Source organism: Anthonomus grandis, chromosome 17, assembly GCF_022605725.1.
Source record: "Anthonomus grandis grandis chromosome 17, icAntGran1.3, whole genome shotgun sequence".
Taxonomy (NCBI): domain Eukaryota; kingdom Metazoa; phylum Arthropoda; class Insecta; order Coleoptera; family Curculionidae; genus Anthonomus; species Anthonomus grandis.
In genome coordinates this window covers 6,383,726-6,403,243 of record NC_065562.1, presented here as the reverse complement: position 1 = coordinate 6,403,243, position 19,518 = coordinate 6,383,726, and the positions used below count along the sequence as shown (strand labels likewise).

Below are 19,518 nucleotides of genomic sequence, written 5' to 3'. Positions count from 1 at the left end.
TATGGATTGTGCAAAGTACATAATTAATATACGTAGTTAATTACAATATTCACGGTTAATAAACGCAATGGCTGTTATTCGCGTGTAGGGATCTTCCACAATACCGGATCAAACAAAATACATCTAAAAAATACAAATATATAGAATTTCACACAAAAGGTTTAAACGTATACAATAACATTTAACTTATACAAAAACATTATTCAAGTAAAACTTTTACATGGTGTTTTACGTATGTGTCTTTCATATACAAATTTGTCCTAATGCTAGTTTAATAAATTGTTGTGGATAGCATAACTTGTTCTAATATTTTATTTTAAAGGAGTATTGAGTAGAATTAACTTATAAGTTGGTAAAATTCATTAAGAAATTTAATACCTCATGCAAAGGTTTCTTTTAAACTTGAGTCTTTGATGTGCAGGAATATGAAAAGTTGAATTAAAATGCCTTAAATTAATGGTATGTAAGGAACATCTTGGAATTAGAAATTGTGATAGTAGTAGTAGTTAGAAGTAGTTTGCGATAGTTTTAGTATTTATAATTTTATGTATAATCAAAGAAAAGTGAAATTTGACACAATAGTTATATTTTAAGTGGCCATAACTCAGTTATATATGGCACAACTGAGTATATAATTAACAATAAGTCGACAGGTACTGCTACTGAAACCAAGATATGACAAGATAGTCAGCAATAACTAGTGGCTTATCCTGTCAAAGGCCTTCGAATAGTCCAGGAGGACCAAAGCAGTAAGTCTTCCGTGGTCGAATGCTGATAGGCCGTAGATGTCTCAAGTTTTCCCGGACAAGCGACCTTAGGTAGAGGAAGCAGAAATGATCGCTTCCAGGGCTCAGCAAACGTGAGTGTTTCGATGCTATAATTTATAATATGTGTTATATATGGCAAAATAATTAGGCAACATCTTAATAACATCGACAAGCCTATCCCATCTGTTCCAACAGCCACGGATTTAATTGACAGAAGTGCAGTACGTATGTCATCAATAGTTGCTAGCTGGAATTCGAAATCAGTAACACCAGGCTTTTTATAGTACTTATAGAAGTCTAAAGTATCAGAGTTGGGTGTGAGATGAGTTACTGACTTAACAAAATAGTTATTGATAACCTTTACGTTACTAAGCTGTTTAGGAATATCTTTATTAGCACCTGTAGGGACATTTAGATCCCTCAAAATTCTCCAAGTTAAGGTCTTTGTTAATAGAACTATTATACTAGCAGCATCCTTGTATATTCTGAGAGAATAATGCCCACGAGGAATAAGCCCCAGGTTCCGAGCCTGTTCAACACATAGAATAATGTCTCCATTTATATGAAGATAAGTAAAATTAAAAAGGTGAAATATGGACCTTAAACAATCATATCCAACGATTGGATAGAGGCCTTTTTTGCGTTAAACAAAAATCCATGTTTAGAAGACCACTCAGAGATTCTGTTTAGATCCCTGTTAACAACATGTAACCCCTGGATGAGTCCTCGACTTTAAAAGAATACAGAAGCTGAGTGTTATTAGCATATAGATGTACAGAGCAATCATAAATATGGAATGGCAGATCTGCGGTGAAGCTGGTAAAGAGTAATGGTCCTAGTATGCTACCTTGGAGAACTCCTAAGATTTAGATGTGAAGAGAATCACTATATATGTTTCAGTGGAAAAACCAAAGAAGCGCCATTTCGCAATAAGCCCATCACGGTTAATAAGGTCAAAAGCCTTACTGTAATCCAAGAGTAAAAGACATGATACTTCAGAAGCATCCATATTTTTAGAAAAGACACGAGTAATCTCAGCAAAGGCAGTTGCCGTGATATGACAAGCTTTAAAAACCGACTGAATAATGGTAGTTTCTGCTTGGAAGTGATGAATTCATTTACCATATCAAAATACCAGTAGTTTCGCATTTTGCTCATGTACTTTAAGGTCGAAATTGTTTATCGAATTAATTGGTTTTTATTTCATGTTGTCGTCCATGGATAATTTTTAGAATGAGTTAAAGATACTTTAATTTTTTTTTTTTGAAAACAAAGCCAGATATGAAGATAACATAAGATACGAAAAAGTTGTATTTTTAGTTGCTTAAATACAAAAATAAATAAAAAGCTGCAAAACAATTAATTATTGGCCTTGTTTTTTTCTCAACAATAAGCATGTGGTGCCCACTGACACGCCACTGGACCTAATAATTTCAATCTAGTTACAGCTAAATAAGCGTCTTATAACTTCAAATAACTGCACCAAATTTCAAAAAAATCGGTTTAAGGATAGTTATAGTATTTTTAAAATACCGTAATTTTTTTGAACCTTCATCGCCCTGTATCTCAGAAGCAAAGCAACTCCCGACATACGTTCATAGCAACTTTTTTTCATAAAACGACCTAACGATTCACCCTGTATAGTTTCGTACCGTAGTTAGGAAACACCCTGTATACGACTTTAGCAACTTTGGGAATTAGGTTTTCTAGGGCAGTCTTCCATAGAATAGGGAATTCTTCTTTTTGCAGGCAAATATTAAAAATACTGGTAACTGGATGCACAATATAATCAATACTAAATAATAGCATGTCAAAGCTTATGGCATCCACGCCCTTGCATTTAAATTTAATTCTCTTTAGTGATTTATATACATCATATTCAGCAATATTACGAAGTTGAAAAACAGTTTTTGTGGAAAACATAGTATTGGACGAGTTAAACTTTATAAGCTCTCTATCTACTGCAATGGCCCTCCGACTCATATTGGTAAAATGGTCGGTTATTTCATTTACATTTTGTAGATCATGTGGAATGTCAAAAGGTGTTTTGAAGTGAATAGAAGTCAATTATTCAAAAGTCATATAGGACCCTTTCTCACTGCGAATAGCGCAAGAGAAATAATGTTTCAGATCGCGATAATATTTTTTAGCTGACAAAGTAAGTGTGTCTTTGTACCTATAATATGCTTTTATTTTAAGCTTAATAATTTCTTTGATCGTGTTGGTTATGTAGGGTTTATACTGTGTTCAACAGCTAATAGTTTTGACTGGCGCATATTCAATAAAAACCGTATTTGAACCATGATTGCTACGAATTGAACCTAAAAAAGCGTCTTAACCTAGTTAATACCTTTCAATAAATCATCAAGTATATACTATATAAACTTGACTTTAATTATTGATATTCATTTTTTAAATATACCTGCTTACCATTTGGAAAGTGGTAAGATATTTTTTCCACCAGAGATACTTTTGAACCTTTGGTCAAAGGACTATTTAGCTTAAGGTTTAACAGCACTATGGATCCACCCACTGATTCATATGAAACTATAGAATTGAAATCAATTTTATCCATAGAAGCAATAAATAAGTTTTTATTGAAATTTTTAAAGTCTCGATATGCATAGGCTCTGTAAATTTAGGCTTAAAAGAATAAACAAACCTATAATCTGTCATGACATACAAATCTACAGTTCCTTCAAAATGGTTTAACATTACGATCAACACAAATAACATCTGCCAAACTCTCATTCTCACGATTTAGACGAGTGGGTTCCTTAATAAGTTGTGGGTTTCCAAGATTAAATTAAAGGTCATTGGTGCATATTTTGTGATCAAGAAATTAATGTAAATTTATGTACATCTAAAAATCAATGTAAATTGTACATCAAAAACTCAAAAGTGTAAAATGCTATTTAAGTAGCATTGAATTCAAATTCGATTTAAATTTTTCATAATAAAATTAAGCTAAAATAATTTTTTTCCTGCAAAAAAAATTATACATTAAAAGGTTAATGCGTCCGCACCGTACCTTAACTGCATGTTACTGAAAGTAATATAATTACCGTTTAATTTTGAGACCCCATTCTGGTAATGACTACCGCCATTTGTAAGAGTAGCTTTGGTTTCAGTTTCTTCATTGCCCTTGGCTTTGGCTTCAAGCGCTTTTTTGCTGCCTTTATAGGACTTTTGGTAAAAGTCTTTGAAAAGGAAGAAGAAAAGAACTGCATGTGATCCTATCCACCAGGCGAACACTCTTGGGTAGTTGCAATCAATAAAAAGAAGCTGGAATGCGTGAACCATGATTGCTACGAATTGAACCTAAAAAAGCGTTTTAACCTAGTTAATACCTTTCAATAAATCATCAAGTATATACTATAGAAACTTAACTTTAATTATTGATATTAATTTTTTAAAGATACCTCCTTACCATTTGGAAAGTAGTAAGATATTTTTTCCACCAGAGATACTTTTGAACCTGTGGTCCAAGGGCAGTGAGGAAGTAATAAAAATACATAATGATGTGAACAAATGTGTTAAGTAGGCCGAAAAACGTACTGTGTCCACCTAAAATAGGATTAGTAAAAATTAATTTATCGTATATAATAACTTTTTTAATATAATAAGAAATATGTTTATTAAAAATACATTAAATAATAATAAATAAAAATAAGCGTATTGTATACAATATATAGGGTTGTGTTTTAATAACTGTTAAATTCAATAAAAGGCTAAGTTTTTTTTATTTTTGGATCTGACATTTTTTGACATCAAATGTAAATATACAGGTTGTCCCAAAAAAGGGTGACACAATTATTTTTTCTTAAATGGAACTTCATGTATATTTTTAAATTTTCGGATTCTCTAGACAAATTTCATTTAACTTGTTCAAGAAATAATTACGTGCAATAAATAATCATAACACTTTATTGTAATATAAATTGTTAAATCACATACCAAATTCTTAAAATTTATTTTACCAAATATTGGAAGTGGCCACCATTAATAGCATTTCAAACTACTTATACCCAGTCATTTCAATTACCTACACCCTTATTAGTGAATATTTCGCATATTCTTCAAATAAGTAATTATTTAATAATTAACTGTATTGTTAATTAAAATTACTTACTACAATTTGTTTAACTAAGACTCTGATAATAGAAATATTAATTATGCTTGGTTGTAGTGAGAAAACACAACGAAGATTAAATAGTCATCAACAATAAATATTCGAACAGAGAACGTGTAAGTCAGTCTACAGTCAGCCGAATTGAAGCTAAGTGGAAACTGTTAAGGATCTTGGCAGACTAGGTAGGACTGCCTTTCCTAATGATAAAAAACTGGATTCCTGATTTCGTTAATAAAAATCCGAACCTCTTAAGTACTTAGCTTGCTTTGGATATAGTCGCCTTCGCTCTTATCGTGCGGGTTCAAAGGTCACCACGTAATATGAATCAAATTGAAAAATCAGTGGCTGCCAAAATGTTATTTCCTTGAGAGTTTGACAATACATTGAACGCCGTCATGTGACATATTAAAGCCGCGTATACACCTTAGATCATAATTATTAACTGACGTGATGCCTTTAACGCCGTAAAAATGTCTGCGGAATACTACGTATCCGAGATTCGACATGTAAAACTTACGTTGGTTATTTCCTTTCATGACGTGAAAAAGCCCATAAGTATAAAGCCCGTTGGGTATACGCCTCATCGGTATATGTCTAGAATCCCCGATATTCTGCTAAGTTGCCAGACATAATATTTACTTTTCTTTTTTGAAAAATTATATATTTTTCAAAAAAAAAATTAAACATTTTATATTTTTTTATGAGAGTAAAAATGCCTCCCTAGCCTTTCATTAAAGTTGTACATATTTCATTTAAAAATGGTTGTTACCTAAATTTTTGAGAAATTAGTATACGATTTAGCATGACCCTATGTATGTGCATAACATACTAATTTGTCGATTTCAGGGCACAGCGTCTAATTTTTAACGATTATTTGATCTTGTCTTCTTCTTTGTTTATGTGTGAGTGTGTTTTTTTGTAATAATTATTGGGAAACTATACATTTTGGTATAATGACAAACAATTAATTTGTATTGTGTGTGATGCAGTGCAGTCAGAGACCAGAAAACTACTTTCTTTGTTTAAAGGCAAGTTTATGTTACAATCTCACTTTTAAAATGACATTTTAATTTTATGATTTATTATTTGTCGTTCGACCCAATCTATACGTTGATGCACAGAAAATTAAAAAAGTTGTGTTATCTTTTCTTTTATATGAGCTAAAAGTCAAAAAAAGATAAAAAATAACTAAAAAAAAACTGGTGAATGCGGCGGGCATTTCTATCTCCCAGGGCATTCACCAATTTATTTACTTAGCTTTTTTTAAAAAGATAAATACGAGGGAAGCTACGACAGTTCTTTAAAATGTAGTTTTCTTAATACAATTTTTTTTTACACATTACAGGGCAAAAAAAAAGTTTAAAAATAATTTAAAAAAAAAACAGGTGAATGCAGCGGGCATTTCTATCTCCCAGGGCATTGACCAATTTATTTACTTAGCTTTTTTTAAAAAGATAAATACGAGGGGAGCTACGACAGTTCTTTAAAATGTCGTTTTCTTATGAATATTTATTTATTTACACATTACAAGGCAAAAAAAGATTAAAACTAACTATTAAAAAAATGGAGAATGCGCCGGGCATATCTATCTCCCAGCGCATTCACCAATTTATTAACTTAGCTTTGTTTAAAAAATTTTTTTTTGTACTTTTTAATCATACCTAAATAATAAACGAAATGCAAAAAGAAAACTAATTATTTTAATAGCCGAAGACTAAAGATTTAAGTGAATGTGTAAAAATGAAGTAACAAATTTGACTAAAAAAAGAAACTAATTATAACTATTATTATCACTAACAGAGTCGGAAAACTCTTCGTCATTTTCCGAATCTTCTTCAAATGGAGCAATGATCAATGGTTCAACTTGGATATCGAGTACTTTTTCTCTCTTCCACCAAGTTCTAATAATGTTTTCTGTGTGATCCACTGATTTCCGCCAATACTCCTTTGTGATGTGATGCCTCATTCCGAAACAGCTTCAACCTGGTCAGATCTAAGCCCAGCACCCACATGCTTCTCATAATAAGATTTTGACTCTGCTCATATAAGCTCAATGGCATTAAACTGACAATGGTATGGTGGCAATCTTAAAACTTCATGGCCATATTCACGTACTATTTCGTCAACAGCATATATTTTTGGTCTTTTCAGCGATTTTGCAATTGAAAGAAGTTCGGATTTTAGCATATATGGCAAGGGATTCTGATTTTCTTTTACTAACCATTCATAAATTTTGCTTTTTCTCCAACTTCCATTTGGTTGTTTATTCAAAATTCTTGAATGATACGACGCATTGTCTAATACTATTAAGAAAGGTTCTTGCAAGTTCGGTATTAACTGTTCTTTTAACCATTTTTCAAACATTTCGCAATTCATATTGTCATGATAATCCATACTTTTAGACTTAGAAGAAAAAATTAAACTTGCACCTGGAACGAATCCCGTTGAAGACCCGGCATGTAAAATAATAAATCGTTTTCCCTGACCACCTCCTTTTTTTCTTTTCACGCTTTTCACAGATTCATCTTGCCAAGATTTTATTCCACTCCAGTTTGAAAATATCCAAGTTTCATCTAAGAATACCACTTTCCTTAACTTTGATTTTTCATGTTTTTATTTGTGTATATTGTCTTAAAAATCCTATTCGTTGGCTCACAATATTTGGTAGTTCACACAAATATCTTCTATTGCAGTCTTTTTTATAGCGAAAACCTATGCTTTTAATTAATTTTGATAAAGCAGAAAGTCCAATTTCCAAAGTGCCGCGTTGCTTTAAAACATCCCTCTTCGAGAGGAAAAGGAAGAAGCCGAAGAAGTCTTCTTCCTTTTACACTTTTTTTCCTTCTTGAGAATAAGATTGTTCTTGTTTTCATATACAACCTTTTGCACCATTCTTAAACTAATTCCAAGCGCTTTAGCTACTTCTTCTTGTACATTCTTAGGCTACCCTTTATTTTCTTTTTCGTTCTCGAAGTAATTAATAACATTAAGTACCATTTTTTCGGCGTGAGGATTTAGAAATCCACAAAAAGGCCTTTTCTTTTCCATAATTTGAAATTTAAATTATCTTGTGACAAATAATGTCATCCGTCAATCGAAACGAGACAGGCATGTTTGTTATGAAAGTAATTGTTTTAGGACCACTGACATTTATCATTTTATCTTCTTTTGATACATTAACGCTGCATATATCTGTTTCGTTTATCTGACGCGTTGTAGTTAAAAACGTTGTTGCGCAAATTGAAACGAAACGTAACTATAAAAGTTTGTCGTTGATAATCCGATACACCCGCACGATAAGAGCGATTTTGACTATAACATGCTTCATGTTATGTAAGCGACTGTAATAAAATTATTAAAGGAGGAAAAGTGGCATCTTTATCAAATTTAATTACTTTAAGAGCTATTAGAAGATAATCTAGATCGCAGAACCATCTTTTGACCAAAAAAACTGATAATAATCATAGACTAGTGAGACAGATATGATTCTCAGACGGAGCAACTTTTTGCTTGAATGGCCAAGTAAATAGGTATAATTATAAGTACTACTGGACACCTTAAAATCCATACTAGTTTATACTCGAGTAATAGGATCATACTTTTTTGAGGAACTTTTGACGAGAGAGCATTATCATGACTTTTTAGTACACGATTCCAGGAGTTAGTAGTTAAATCCAGCACTAACGAGACAGTATTCTAATGAGAATGATTCAGATATGCCAAACCACCTTTTGAAAACGATATGGTTTTAACAGGCTGGGGCGCCTCCTCATTATACTGCGATTGCTAGAAGATTCCTAGATAATGTTTTCTTAAACCGGTGGACAGCCAGCGTGCATCAATAGAGTGGTCACCGAGGTCACCCGACTTCCTTCTATTGGATTACTTTTTTTGAGGTTATGTGCAGAATTTTCCGACGAATTTAAAGATTTAAAAATATACAGACGATTTTATTTAAGAAAAAAATATCTTTTCTGTACGACTACTTTGTGACACCCTGTATATTTACATTTAATATCAACATGTGCCCGATCCAAAAAGTAAAATCGACATGTCTGAGGGTTTAAAAAAACTTTCCCTTTTATTGAATTTATCCATTATTAAACCAGAACCTTGTATATTAGTAGTAAATAATTAGAAAATAGAATGGAAAATTGTAAGAGAGTATCGATCGGTAACCAAAAATAGCAGTTCGTGAAAGTGATTAACATCTGATAAATGTATTATAGAATTACGAGTATTATATTGTATATCATTTTTATGTCCAAAGTTAAACTCTAAACAATCAACAGGGGAATGGTTTATACAGTACAGATAAAAAAGATATTTGAAAAGAGCGCATCGCTTAACAAGATAAAGCATGTACAGGGTGTCCCAAATTCAAGGGTGACCATTGGGATCTCGGAAACCGTAAGAGTTACGGGGTCGGTTAAATGGAGGCAAAGTTGCGCAATTTGGAGCTTGATAAAATGACGTTTAAAAAATTTTAAAATTCCGGATACTTCCGGAGATATCCAAAAAAAATAGAAATTTGTCAAAATCTTTTTTACCTTCTACCGACTTTATTTAAAGAGATATCGAAAAACTAAAAACAGTTTTTCATTGCCACTTTTTATGCTCTACAACGTGACGCAAAAAAAAATAATCCAACGTTTCTTTTTTTTCGATCATCAACTTTATTTTTTCTTAAGGGCGCCATATTGGATTTTCTTATTTTTAAAAAGTATTTTTAATTGCCTTCAAAATGAGGTATCGCACTTTGTACCTTGTGGATACAAAGTACAAAGAGATGGAAATCCCATATATCAATGGGATTTCCTAATAAATTGATTTCATATAAACTGAAGCTATAAAATACTCTGTATTTGATATAGTTCTTTTTTAAACCAATTCAATGAAAATGTATCCTTTCCTAACCTAATATTTTGATTTTTTAAATTTATATAGTAGGCCATGACAAAATGACATTAGTCGGTTAAATTAAAAAAAACTATATCAAATACAGAGTATGTTATAGCTTCAGTTTATATGAAATCAATTTATTAGGAAATCCCATTGCTATATGGGATTTCCATCACTTTGTACTTTGTGTGATTGAGGATAACCTTACTCTTAGCGTAAGATCAATTGCAACTCAGGAAAATATTCAGAAGAGTGCAGTTCATGAAATTTTACAAGAGCAACTCCTACATCCCTTTCATTATCAAAAGGTTCAAGCTTTAAGCCCTGAAGATCCAGTGACTCGACTTAATTTTTGTAGGACCATTAGAAACCTTCATAATTGTATTCAAAATTTCACATGTTTTATTTTCTTCACCGATGAAGCTAAATTTAGACATGATGGGTTAATAAACCGTCATATTAAACATTATTGGTGCGACAAAAACCCCCATGTAGTTATAGAACAACGTTTTCAGAATAAATTTTCCCTCAATGTGTGGGCTGCTATTGTCGACGATCATTTAATAGGGCCACATTTTTTTCCGCAAAGGTTAGACGGTGAGATCTACTTTAAACTTTTTAAGAAATGAGTTGTGTAATCTACTAGATGGTGTTCCTCTTCAAATAAGGCGTAAAATGTAGCTGCTACAAGACGGCGCTCTATCTCCATTAAACAACCATGCCCATGCCAGGATTTGAACCTAACGAATTGAACCATACGACTGCATCGTGAATATTTGCCCACGGTATCACCGGGGTCAGATTAAAATATCTTCTTTAATAAATTTATTTTAGTGGAATTTTCTGTTCTTTCGAAACTTTCCTTTTCCTAAGATATTCTAGGACACCCTATATACAAATATGAACTAAACGAAATTCTTTTTGTGTTAAAGCCTTAGTTGGTATTGCTATCGAGCAATTCCCATTTTAAAAGTAACAAAAAAATCCTAATTACGTAATGAAAGACATTCCGAGATCCGAATTTGTGGTTTTTTACTTTTTATTATGCCCAATAATTATTATAGGTGCATAAAAATATAAAATAAAATTAATAGCGCCCTTTTGATTATTTCAAAAATAATCAAAAGGAAAAATTTTCGTGGACAATTGCTAATCAGCTTTCATGAAAATTGTAGTAAATTATATTAAAAAACAAACTTAACACACAATCAAATTGTAATTAATATAATTGTAAATAGTATACTATTTGGCTTTCAGTTAAATTAAGATTAAAATATTAAATATTTAGATAAATTAGAGTAATAAAATAACTATTTTACCATTCATCAAAACACTTAACATGTGTTTCGCTATCATTTTAAGAAATGTTCTATTTGAAATCTATTTAGTCCTCTAGTATTAGGAAGGTAATAGGAATCAAACAGAATTGATGAAACATAAGAATGTTCATTACTACTAAGCAGTTTTTTGTATGATTCCTAATTCAAAAAACTTGTTGTTTTGTCTATTGATTTTTGACCTGAATACCCTTTTGTAACACATTTTTCGTTACCTACAAAATGTTATTCAAACATAAAACTACAGCAGCATTTTTGCTTTTTAAAAGAGGGCAAGATAACCTGTTATGAGAAAAAAACAAATTTTATCTGAATACATAAATTAAAATGCAGGATAAATTATTTGAGCTTGTTATTAAAAAGCTAAATAGATGGTTTCATTTAAATACTTAATTTAGTTTAAAATAAACAAATAAAAGCATTATTATTACAGTAGGGTAATTCAAGGATAGATGGCGCAGAAGGTGAGATGGCGCAATGGTTTTACAGCGCCGCCGCTAACGTTAAAGGGGAGCGACTGTGCTCTGAGGTACTTCAGTTCATATCAGGCATGCCACCGCACCGTTTGTGTTCATCGGTTGAATGTCTACTTAAATATCAATTTATACGTGATCCGTATAGTGCAAAAATATTTGTCGGAATTCCTTCTTTGTGGTAGTGAGCTTTAAATTTAACAATAATTTGATTCACAATATCGTGTCAGGTAAGTAAAAACATTTAAGTTTTGTTATATAACCTCAAAATAGCGCATATTTCAAAACCTGTTTAGTTTTTGAGGTGCGCCATCTCTCCTCTCACAACGATGATAGATGGTTCACTTATTTTTGAGGTGAGATGGCTCATTAATATTTATTTTTCTTTTCAGTATGCCCACCTAATACAAGCGTACTGGAAGTTGTTCCAGGGCTAGTTGGACCGAACAACAGTTAGCCGACGCCATTCAAGCCATTAATGAAAATAGAATGGGAGTTAATTAGGATGCTCGTAATTTTGGGGTACCAGCAACCACTCTACTAAGAAGAAAATTGGCAGACAATATAAAGAAAGGTCCTCTTGGACTCTCCTCCACGTTAGGCGAAGCTGCTGAAAAAAAGTTGGCAACACATATCCTAAAACTTCAAAAAAATGGATTTTCTCCTACTCGAACTGATGTGCGAAGTATGGCTTTCAGATTAGCCGAACAGCTGGGTATTAAACATAATTTTAATAAGGAATTGAGATTAGCTGGTTATCCGTGGCTGCAGTTATTTCTGCAGAGAAACCCAAGGCTGCCAGTGAAAAAAGCAGAAGGGGTCTCCATTAATGGATCCTTGGGTATGAACAAAAAAGATGTTGAGACTTACTTTCAGCTGCTAGAAAATACTATGACCGAGAATGATCTTACGAATAAACCTGGACACATCTACAATATGGATGAGACCGGTTTACAACTTAATAATAGGCCGGGGCATGTTATTGTTAAGAAAGGATCTAAAAACATCGCAAGTATCAGCTCCGGTGAAAAGGGAGAAACCACTAGGATTATAGCCTGTTGTAATGCGGAAGGCATTTTTCTTCCCCCAACCTGCGTCATGAAAGGAAAAAACAAAAAGCAAGAGTTCGAGGATGGGATGCCTCCGGGATCCTTGGTTTATATGTCAGAAAGATCGGCTTATGTCAACAGGGACATATTTTTTCAGTGGCTCAAAGATTAGTTCGTTTCGAGAAAGCCGACAGGGACAGTTTTGTTACTACTTGATGGTCATGCTTCACACTGCAAATAACGTTGAGATGCTAGAATACTGTATTGAACAAAACATCATACTGCTTTGCTTGCCATACTACGCAATTTTTACAACCACTAGATAGATGTTTTTTTAGATCGTTAAAATTAAACTACTACTCAGCTTGCAGTTTATATATTAAAAATAATCCAGGACGAAAGCTCACTAGGTTACAATTTGGAAAGTTACTTGCTGAAGGATGGAACAAGTCTGCAACTGTAAATAATGGAACTTCGGCATTCAAGGCTACGGGAATTATGCCATTTAATCCTTCTGCTATCCCAGATGACGCCTATTTGACTGAAAATAGTATCGTACTTGAGGCTCCCGATGCAGGTGAAAATAAAATTCCAGATGGTAGTTCTCAAAGTTTTACCAAAGCTTTATCTGATGATAATCAACAACCTTGCTGCAGTTGGCAGACTGAAGATGATTCTGTACCAGAAAAACAAAATGAATCGGTTATAGAAACTAATGCAAATACTCCCGTCAAAAGTACCCCTGGAAAAATGCTAGATATAATCTCACCCGTTCCAGTTGTTTCCGCTAACATTAATTCGGTTCGCAAAAGGAGCAAGCAGCTGGCGGAAATTTTAACTACAGAGACAAGAAATGGCGAAAAAAGAATAAAGCGTCTAAAAAAACACAGAAAGAAATAAAGACCAGTAAATTAAAACCAGTTTTAAAGAAGCCAAAAGTGACCAAAAAGAAAATTGAGAAAGCTGCCAAAGGCGACTTATCCTCAGACACGACGATCTAGAGCCACCGACATTGGATGAATCTTCAGATGATATGAACGATGATGACCAAGCTTGCACCGGTTGTGGCGAAATATACTCCCAAACCACAAAATCTGACGATTAAACTTTTGCCACGACTGTGGTGTGGTTGTATGCAAAACAAAGTGACATTTTGGCCAAAACACCTTTTTTTTCGTTGCGCCATCTCACCTCAGCACCGTGAGGGAGATTGTTTTTGTAAACTATTTTTATTTTTTTTGTGAATTATAAGTTTTATTTTTTAATGCATTTAATTGCTTAATACATATTTCTAAACTCAATAAAGATTCGTTAAAAAAATTAACAGTAATTCTAATTCAACATATAGAAATGTTACCATGACATTTTAAAACCTAAGCCATCTATCCTTGAATTACCCTATAAAAAATTAAAAGCTTTTATGAATATTTCTACTCCTTTTTTTATTACTTGAATGGAAAAATACCGAAGAGCTGAATAATACAAATAAATTAAGTCAGGAAACTTTCCAAAAATAAATTGGTATAACATCAACAATAACGTTACCTGGGCAATATTTAACGCCAAACCATACCGACATCGGCATAATTCCATGATGTATGACATGTAAGGTGCTGATGTGATTGAATTTTTTTCTCATGACAAAAAATATCTGAAAATTATATATTAATACAAAATCTTATATGTATATGGGAAATCAGTAAATCAATAACAAAGAACATCGATTTAATTTTGAAATACATACCGTATCAAAGAACTCCGTAAACTTTGAAAAGAAGTACCACCATGAGGCGTGCACCATCTAAAAGGAAGTATCCACTTTATAAGATCTTGTCATAATATACAGGGTGTTTGCTAATTAATGGAATATGGAAAACTGACAGCCTTCTTATCCAAAAATATTATGATTTAAGCATACTTACCTTAAAAAGTTCATCTTAACTGAGATACAGGGTGGTTAAATTTGAAATCTAGTTGTTACATTGTTTTCGTATATTATTAGCTTACAATTTGTTAGTGCCTGAGTAATTTTAGATAATGGATAAAAATAATGCTTTATCAATATCCATATACTATAAAAATAAACAGGAACATCCGAAAAGATTTAAGAAACCATAACATGAGCAAGATTTCTACAGAAACCTGTACAGTTATATAGTCCAAGGTTTATATAGTCCTATAGTCAAGGCTGTCAATATCAGAGGAAAATAATAAAAAATGTAGAATGTAAAGAGGTCGCAGAAATAAATATTGGAGGGTTAAAGACAGCACTACATCAAATAAAAGACAGAAAGAGTCCAGACGAAGATCAAATCACGAGCGAAATTATTAAAATACGAGGTAAGACGCTGATTGAGCATGCCAGAGTATTGCGTAATGAATGTTTAAGAGAAGGAAAAATCCCAATTAAGTGGCAGAAGAAATGCAGAAGTCATGCTGTTATTCAAGAAACGAGATAGAAACAACCTAGATAATCATCGACCTATCAGCTTATTACCTCACTTATATCAACTGCTTACAAAAATAATTACTAACCGGTTGACAAGCAAGATGGACTCATCAACCATTGACAAGTGGGATTTCGTAAGGGGCTCAGCTTTATCGACCACCTACAGACACTCTTATTGAAAAAGTCTCAGAGTATAATATAACACTCCATTTAGACTTTGTCGACTGTGAGAAGGCTTTTAACTCTGTCGAAAATTGAAATATTCTGGAATCACTAGACAACGCAAGGATCGACATAACGAATACTCACGCCTTATCAAGCAAATCAATAATAATGCTTCTAATTATGTAAAAATAAATGAAATTTCAAAAAAACAGACAATATTCCAATCAAAAGAGGAGTCAGGCAGAGAGATACCATCTCACCAAAACTTTTTACCCTTGCCTTGGAGGATGTCTTCAGAAAACTTGACTTGCAAGCACGCGGGATTAATATTGATGAAGTGCGTCTAAACCATTTACGATTTTCCGACGATACAATAGTCATTGCTAACACAGGGGAACAGCTTAAAAACGTACTTTGGGAAATTTATCGAACATCGCTATAAATTAAACTTAAAGTGAATTTAAAAGACAAAGATTATGAACATAAAAGACATCCAGGAATTTGTGAACGATCAACCCCTAGTCTTAGAATATATTTACTTAAGCGATAAAAGTCATATTGAGAAAGAAAATAAGTTTTCTGAAATCACAAGAAGAATAGGCCTCCCCTGGACAGCTTTTCGCAAACTAGAATCTTTCTTTAAATCTTGTGAATTGCCTATAAATTTAAAAAGGAAAGTGAGAAAGGAGACTACTGTGTGTGATGCCAATACTCACATATGGACTGGCGGGGACTGCTGTTCTAGTTAGGAGACATTTTCAAGACTTTTTCTGTACTGTTGATAAGTTTGGTGATGCCTCAGTTGAACGGGTTTTTGAAGGTTCGGTGTGTTTTTGTAAATTGTTTAATATGTACGTTATTTGTATATACCGCTCGCCCTCTGGGGATATCAGTGTGTTTCTTGACAGGTTAGATTGTCTTCTGTCCCAGCTCCTTATTCACTCGCGTGTTATCTTGGCCGGAGATTTAATTATTAATTATTCAAAGGTTTCCTTACCGCAAAGAATTTCTCTTGATGGAATCTTCAAATCATTTACACTCACCTAACATGCATATGTTAATGCACCCACTCGTATTTCGTCCTCTTCATCGACCACTATTGATTATTTCTGCAGTAATTTGGACGGTGTTACCTGTTCAGTGCACTCAGTGGGTATATTGGATCACGAGGGGGTGTAGTCACCAGGGAGTGACTTTAAAAACAAATCTGGCCGCCGCATTGGGAGAGTATTTAGTGGGAACAATTTGAGTTTATTTTCTCAATCCATTCAGGCTGCTCCACAACCATTTTCTTCGTTTTAATATACATTACGTGATAAAATAAATATCTGCTTTCCCTTGATTAGACCTAAATCCAAGAGACGAAAACCATGGATCACCGCGGGACTAAAAACATCTGCCCAAAATTTGCGATACTTAGCAAGACTTCGCAAATCTATTGACAATCAATTTATCAGGTCTTATTTTCAGGATTATCGGAAAATGTATAGGCGTCTGACAAAAGTCAGAAAGGAACTGTATTACAATGAGCGTTTAGACTCTTCCGATAACAGACAGAAGGAAAGTCTTCTCGTCGGCGATTGATTCAATCGGACTTGGAGCCCGATGATTTCAATGACTATTTTTCTAATATTGCTGAGAAGTTACTGGAAGCAGTTCCCAGTGACGGCGATCCATTGCAGTATCTTAATCGGAATGCTATCAACCAATCATTTTCCACCCTGTAGATGCCACCGAGGTCCTTGAAACAATTCAGTGCTTGAAGAATCATAGGTTTTCGGGTTCCGATGGTATCTCTTCACGTCTGCTGTCACTTCTGCCTGCGAGCGCTTTAGGTGCTTTGGTTTGGCCAACCAATTAGTCATTGCTTCAGGGCGAGTTCCCATCCTGTTAAAAGGAAGCTATTATTCTCCCTCTTCATAAAGGTTGTAGCTTGGACCGACCCTCTAACTTCCGTCCCATATCAATTTTGTCTACCCTCTCCAAGGTTCTTGACCGGCTTGCAAAAAAGACAATTGGCTCTTTTTTGACCAAATACAATGTGCTGTCCCCTAATCAGTATGGATTTCAGTCATCTAAGGGCACGCAGGATGCTATTTTCAGATTCTTGGAAAGTGTGTATCTATCTATGAACTCCAAGGAGGCTGCAGCAGCGGTATTCTGTGATCTGTCCAAGGCCTTCGATTGTGTGGATCTTGGAATACTGCTGTCAAAGCTTAATTTTTACGAATTTAGGAGAGTGGCTTTGGGGTGGTTGAAGTCATACCTGTCTGGTCGCACCCAGAGGGTGGCTGCATCTGGATTTTCGTCAGGGATAGTACACCTTAAATGTGGTGTACCTCAAGGGTCAGTGTTAGGTCCTATTTTATTTTTATTATACGTTAATGACTTAAGCTCTCTATCACGGCATGGACTAGTGGTTCAGTTTGCCGATGATACTACAATTCTGTGGCGTAACAAAGATCAAAAAGTAGTCAGATCACTCATAGTAGAGGACCTTCACAAAATTAAAGAGTGGTGCATCTGCAATCAGCTTGTATTCAATGTAGATAAGACTTTTGTTCTGGGCTTTAATTTTTTTTTTGTTTGATGAGCAGAGCCACTACATGGTGAGGATTATTGCCGATTTCTCGGCCTCTTCATTAATGAGAGTTTAAGGTTTGACAACCACGTTTTGGGCTTCGCTGCTAAACTTCCTTCGTAAACCTCTTTTTGTAGCTGAAATAATTTTAACAGTTTTCTCACTCTTTATATTGGAAACTGCAACACTCATACATAAGTCCCTAAGTTCACCATCCTGCACCAGTCACAATACTCGTCAAGTAAATAACTTATCTCTTCCAATCCCCACCTCCTCACGAGAAACTCTCTTATATTTATGAGTCGTAAAATATTTAATCATGTTCCTTTTTCGATTAGGAGTGTTACAGGCCTTAAAAAGTTTAGGAGAGAACTAAAGAAATTAATCTTACCAAAAGCTTACTACAGCAGTGAAGAGTATTTTAACGACTCATTTTAATATTTAAAATTAATTATATATCTGTTGATCAGATTTTTTTTTATTATTCTCGTTTTATGTTGGTTCTTGCCTTTTCTTTTCTTCTTTTTTGGTTTTTTTCTTTGATTATATAAAATATGCTTCTATGTACAATCAAAATCGATTCTGCATTCTGTTTTTATCCTGTATAACCAAATAAATACTAGTATTATAAATTCTAGGATTAGGACGCTTTTAGCACAAGTTTGTAAACTTAGCAAATAAAGTATATTTTGACTTAAGACAATGGCAATTACATGCAAATTTGCCAATAGACTGCAAACTACTTAACGAGCTATGGAGAGGGCTATTATAGAAATCAATTTAAAGAATAAAGTTAAGAATGCGGACATTCGTAGAGGAGCTAAAGTGAGACATGAAGTAAGGTTTGTCGCACAACTTAAATGGAGATGGGCTGGTCATATAGCAAGGCAGGATGACAAAAGATAGGTTATTAATTTGACGGAGCATCGGTAGAAACGATGGCGAGACGGTATCCAAAATGTCACAGGAAGGAATTGGATTCGGACTGCTAGGTATAGAAGAGCGTGGAAAGATTTGGAAGAGCCTCATATCCAGGAGCGGATAAACACGGACTGAGAAAAAGAAGAGATCAGTATACTCCATTAAAGTCTATAAATTATCGTTGGACAGGTGAAGGAGTCTTGGCCGGCGCGAAGTCCGGATTTGAAATGGCATTTTTGTGTGTGAGGATATATGAAGACATACTTGTGGAACTTCCGCGTCACTCCTCACTTAGTCAACAAGTTATTCTTTGTCCTCTTCTTTCCTCCAAACCTATTCCCAGACCCCTTCCAAACCCTAGCCTATGGTTAGCTGATCCTACTCACAGCGGTAACGAGACCTGATAATACCGGAGGCATGGTGGAAGAAGCAGACTACAGTTATCCAAAATTGAGAAAAAAAAAGAAGTCTACACCCTTTACTCCTGTACATACAGCATGGCGTGGTCGGAATAGCTAAAGTTGCTTAGACTTAAACAGCCTTACTCTAACTATCGCAGTAGGAATGTAAATAAAGAAGAAGACGCTGGTTTATGAAAAAGTAGTCCATGCGAGGGAAGAATTATGGCAGATAATCTTAGATGTTGCGTATATGCTACAAAACAAACAGCTATTTTTTTAATAGGTCTTTCAGTAAAAGTACGCTTAAATACATTGTATTAATTGGAAACTAATTTAAACAC

The 19,518-nt window shown here is 33.9% G+C and overlaps 1 protein-coding gene and 1 long non-coding RNA gene across 4 annotated transcripts in view; one reads left to right on the top strand and one right to left on the bottom strand.

Annotated features, from left to right (window-relative positions):
• LOC126746473 (elongation of very long chain fatty acids protein AAEL008004-like) overlaps positions 1-19,518 on the bottom strand; it is a 225,214-nt gene that overhangs the window by 11,946 nt on the left and 193,750 nt on the right. For all 3 annotated transcript variants that reach the window (XM_050454749.1, XM_050454748.1, XM_050454747.1), the window contains exons 6-9: positions 14,405-14,461; positions 14,206-14,311; positions 4,198-4,334; positions 3,833-4,088 (exon numbers count right to left, since the gene is read on the bottom strand). In XM_050454749.1, the coding sequence (XP_050310706.1) occupies positions 3,833-4,088; positions 4,198-4,334; positions 14,206-14,311; positions 14,405-14,461 (556 nt within the window). The remainder of the gene's footprint in view (positions 1-3,832; positions 4,089-4,197; positions 4,335-14,205; positions 14,312-14,404; positions 14,462-19,518) is intronic.
• On the top strand, positions 9,995-10,732 carry LOC126746474 (uncharacterized). The gene is made up of 2 exons (XR_007663903.1): positions 9,995-10,390; positions 10,448-10,732. It is a non-coding gene; the product is annotated as an uncharacterized LOC126746474 (long non-coding RNA).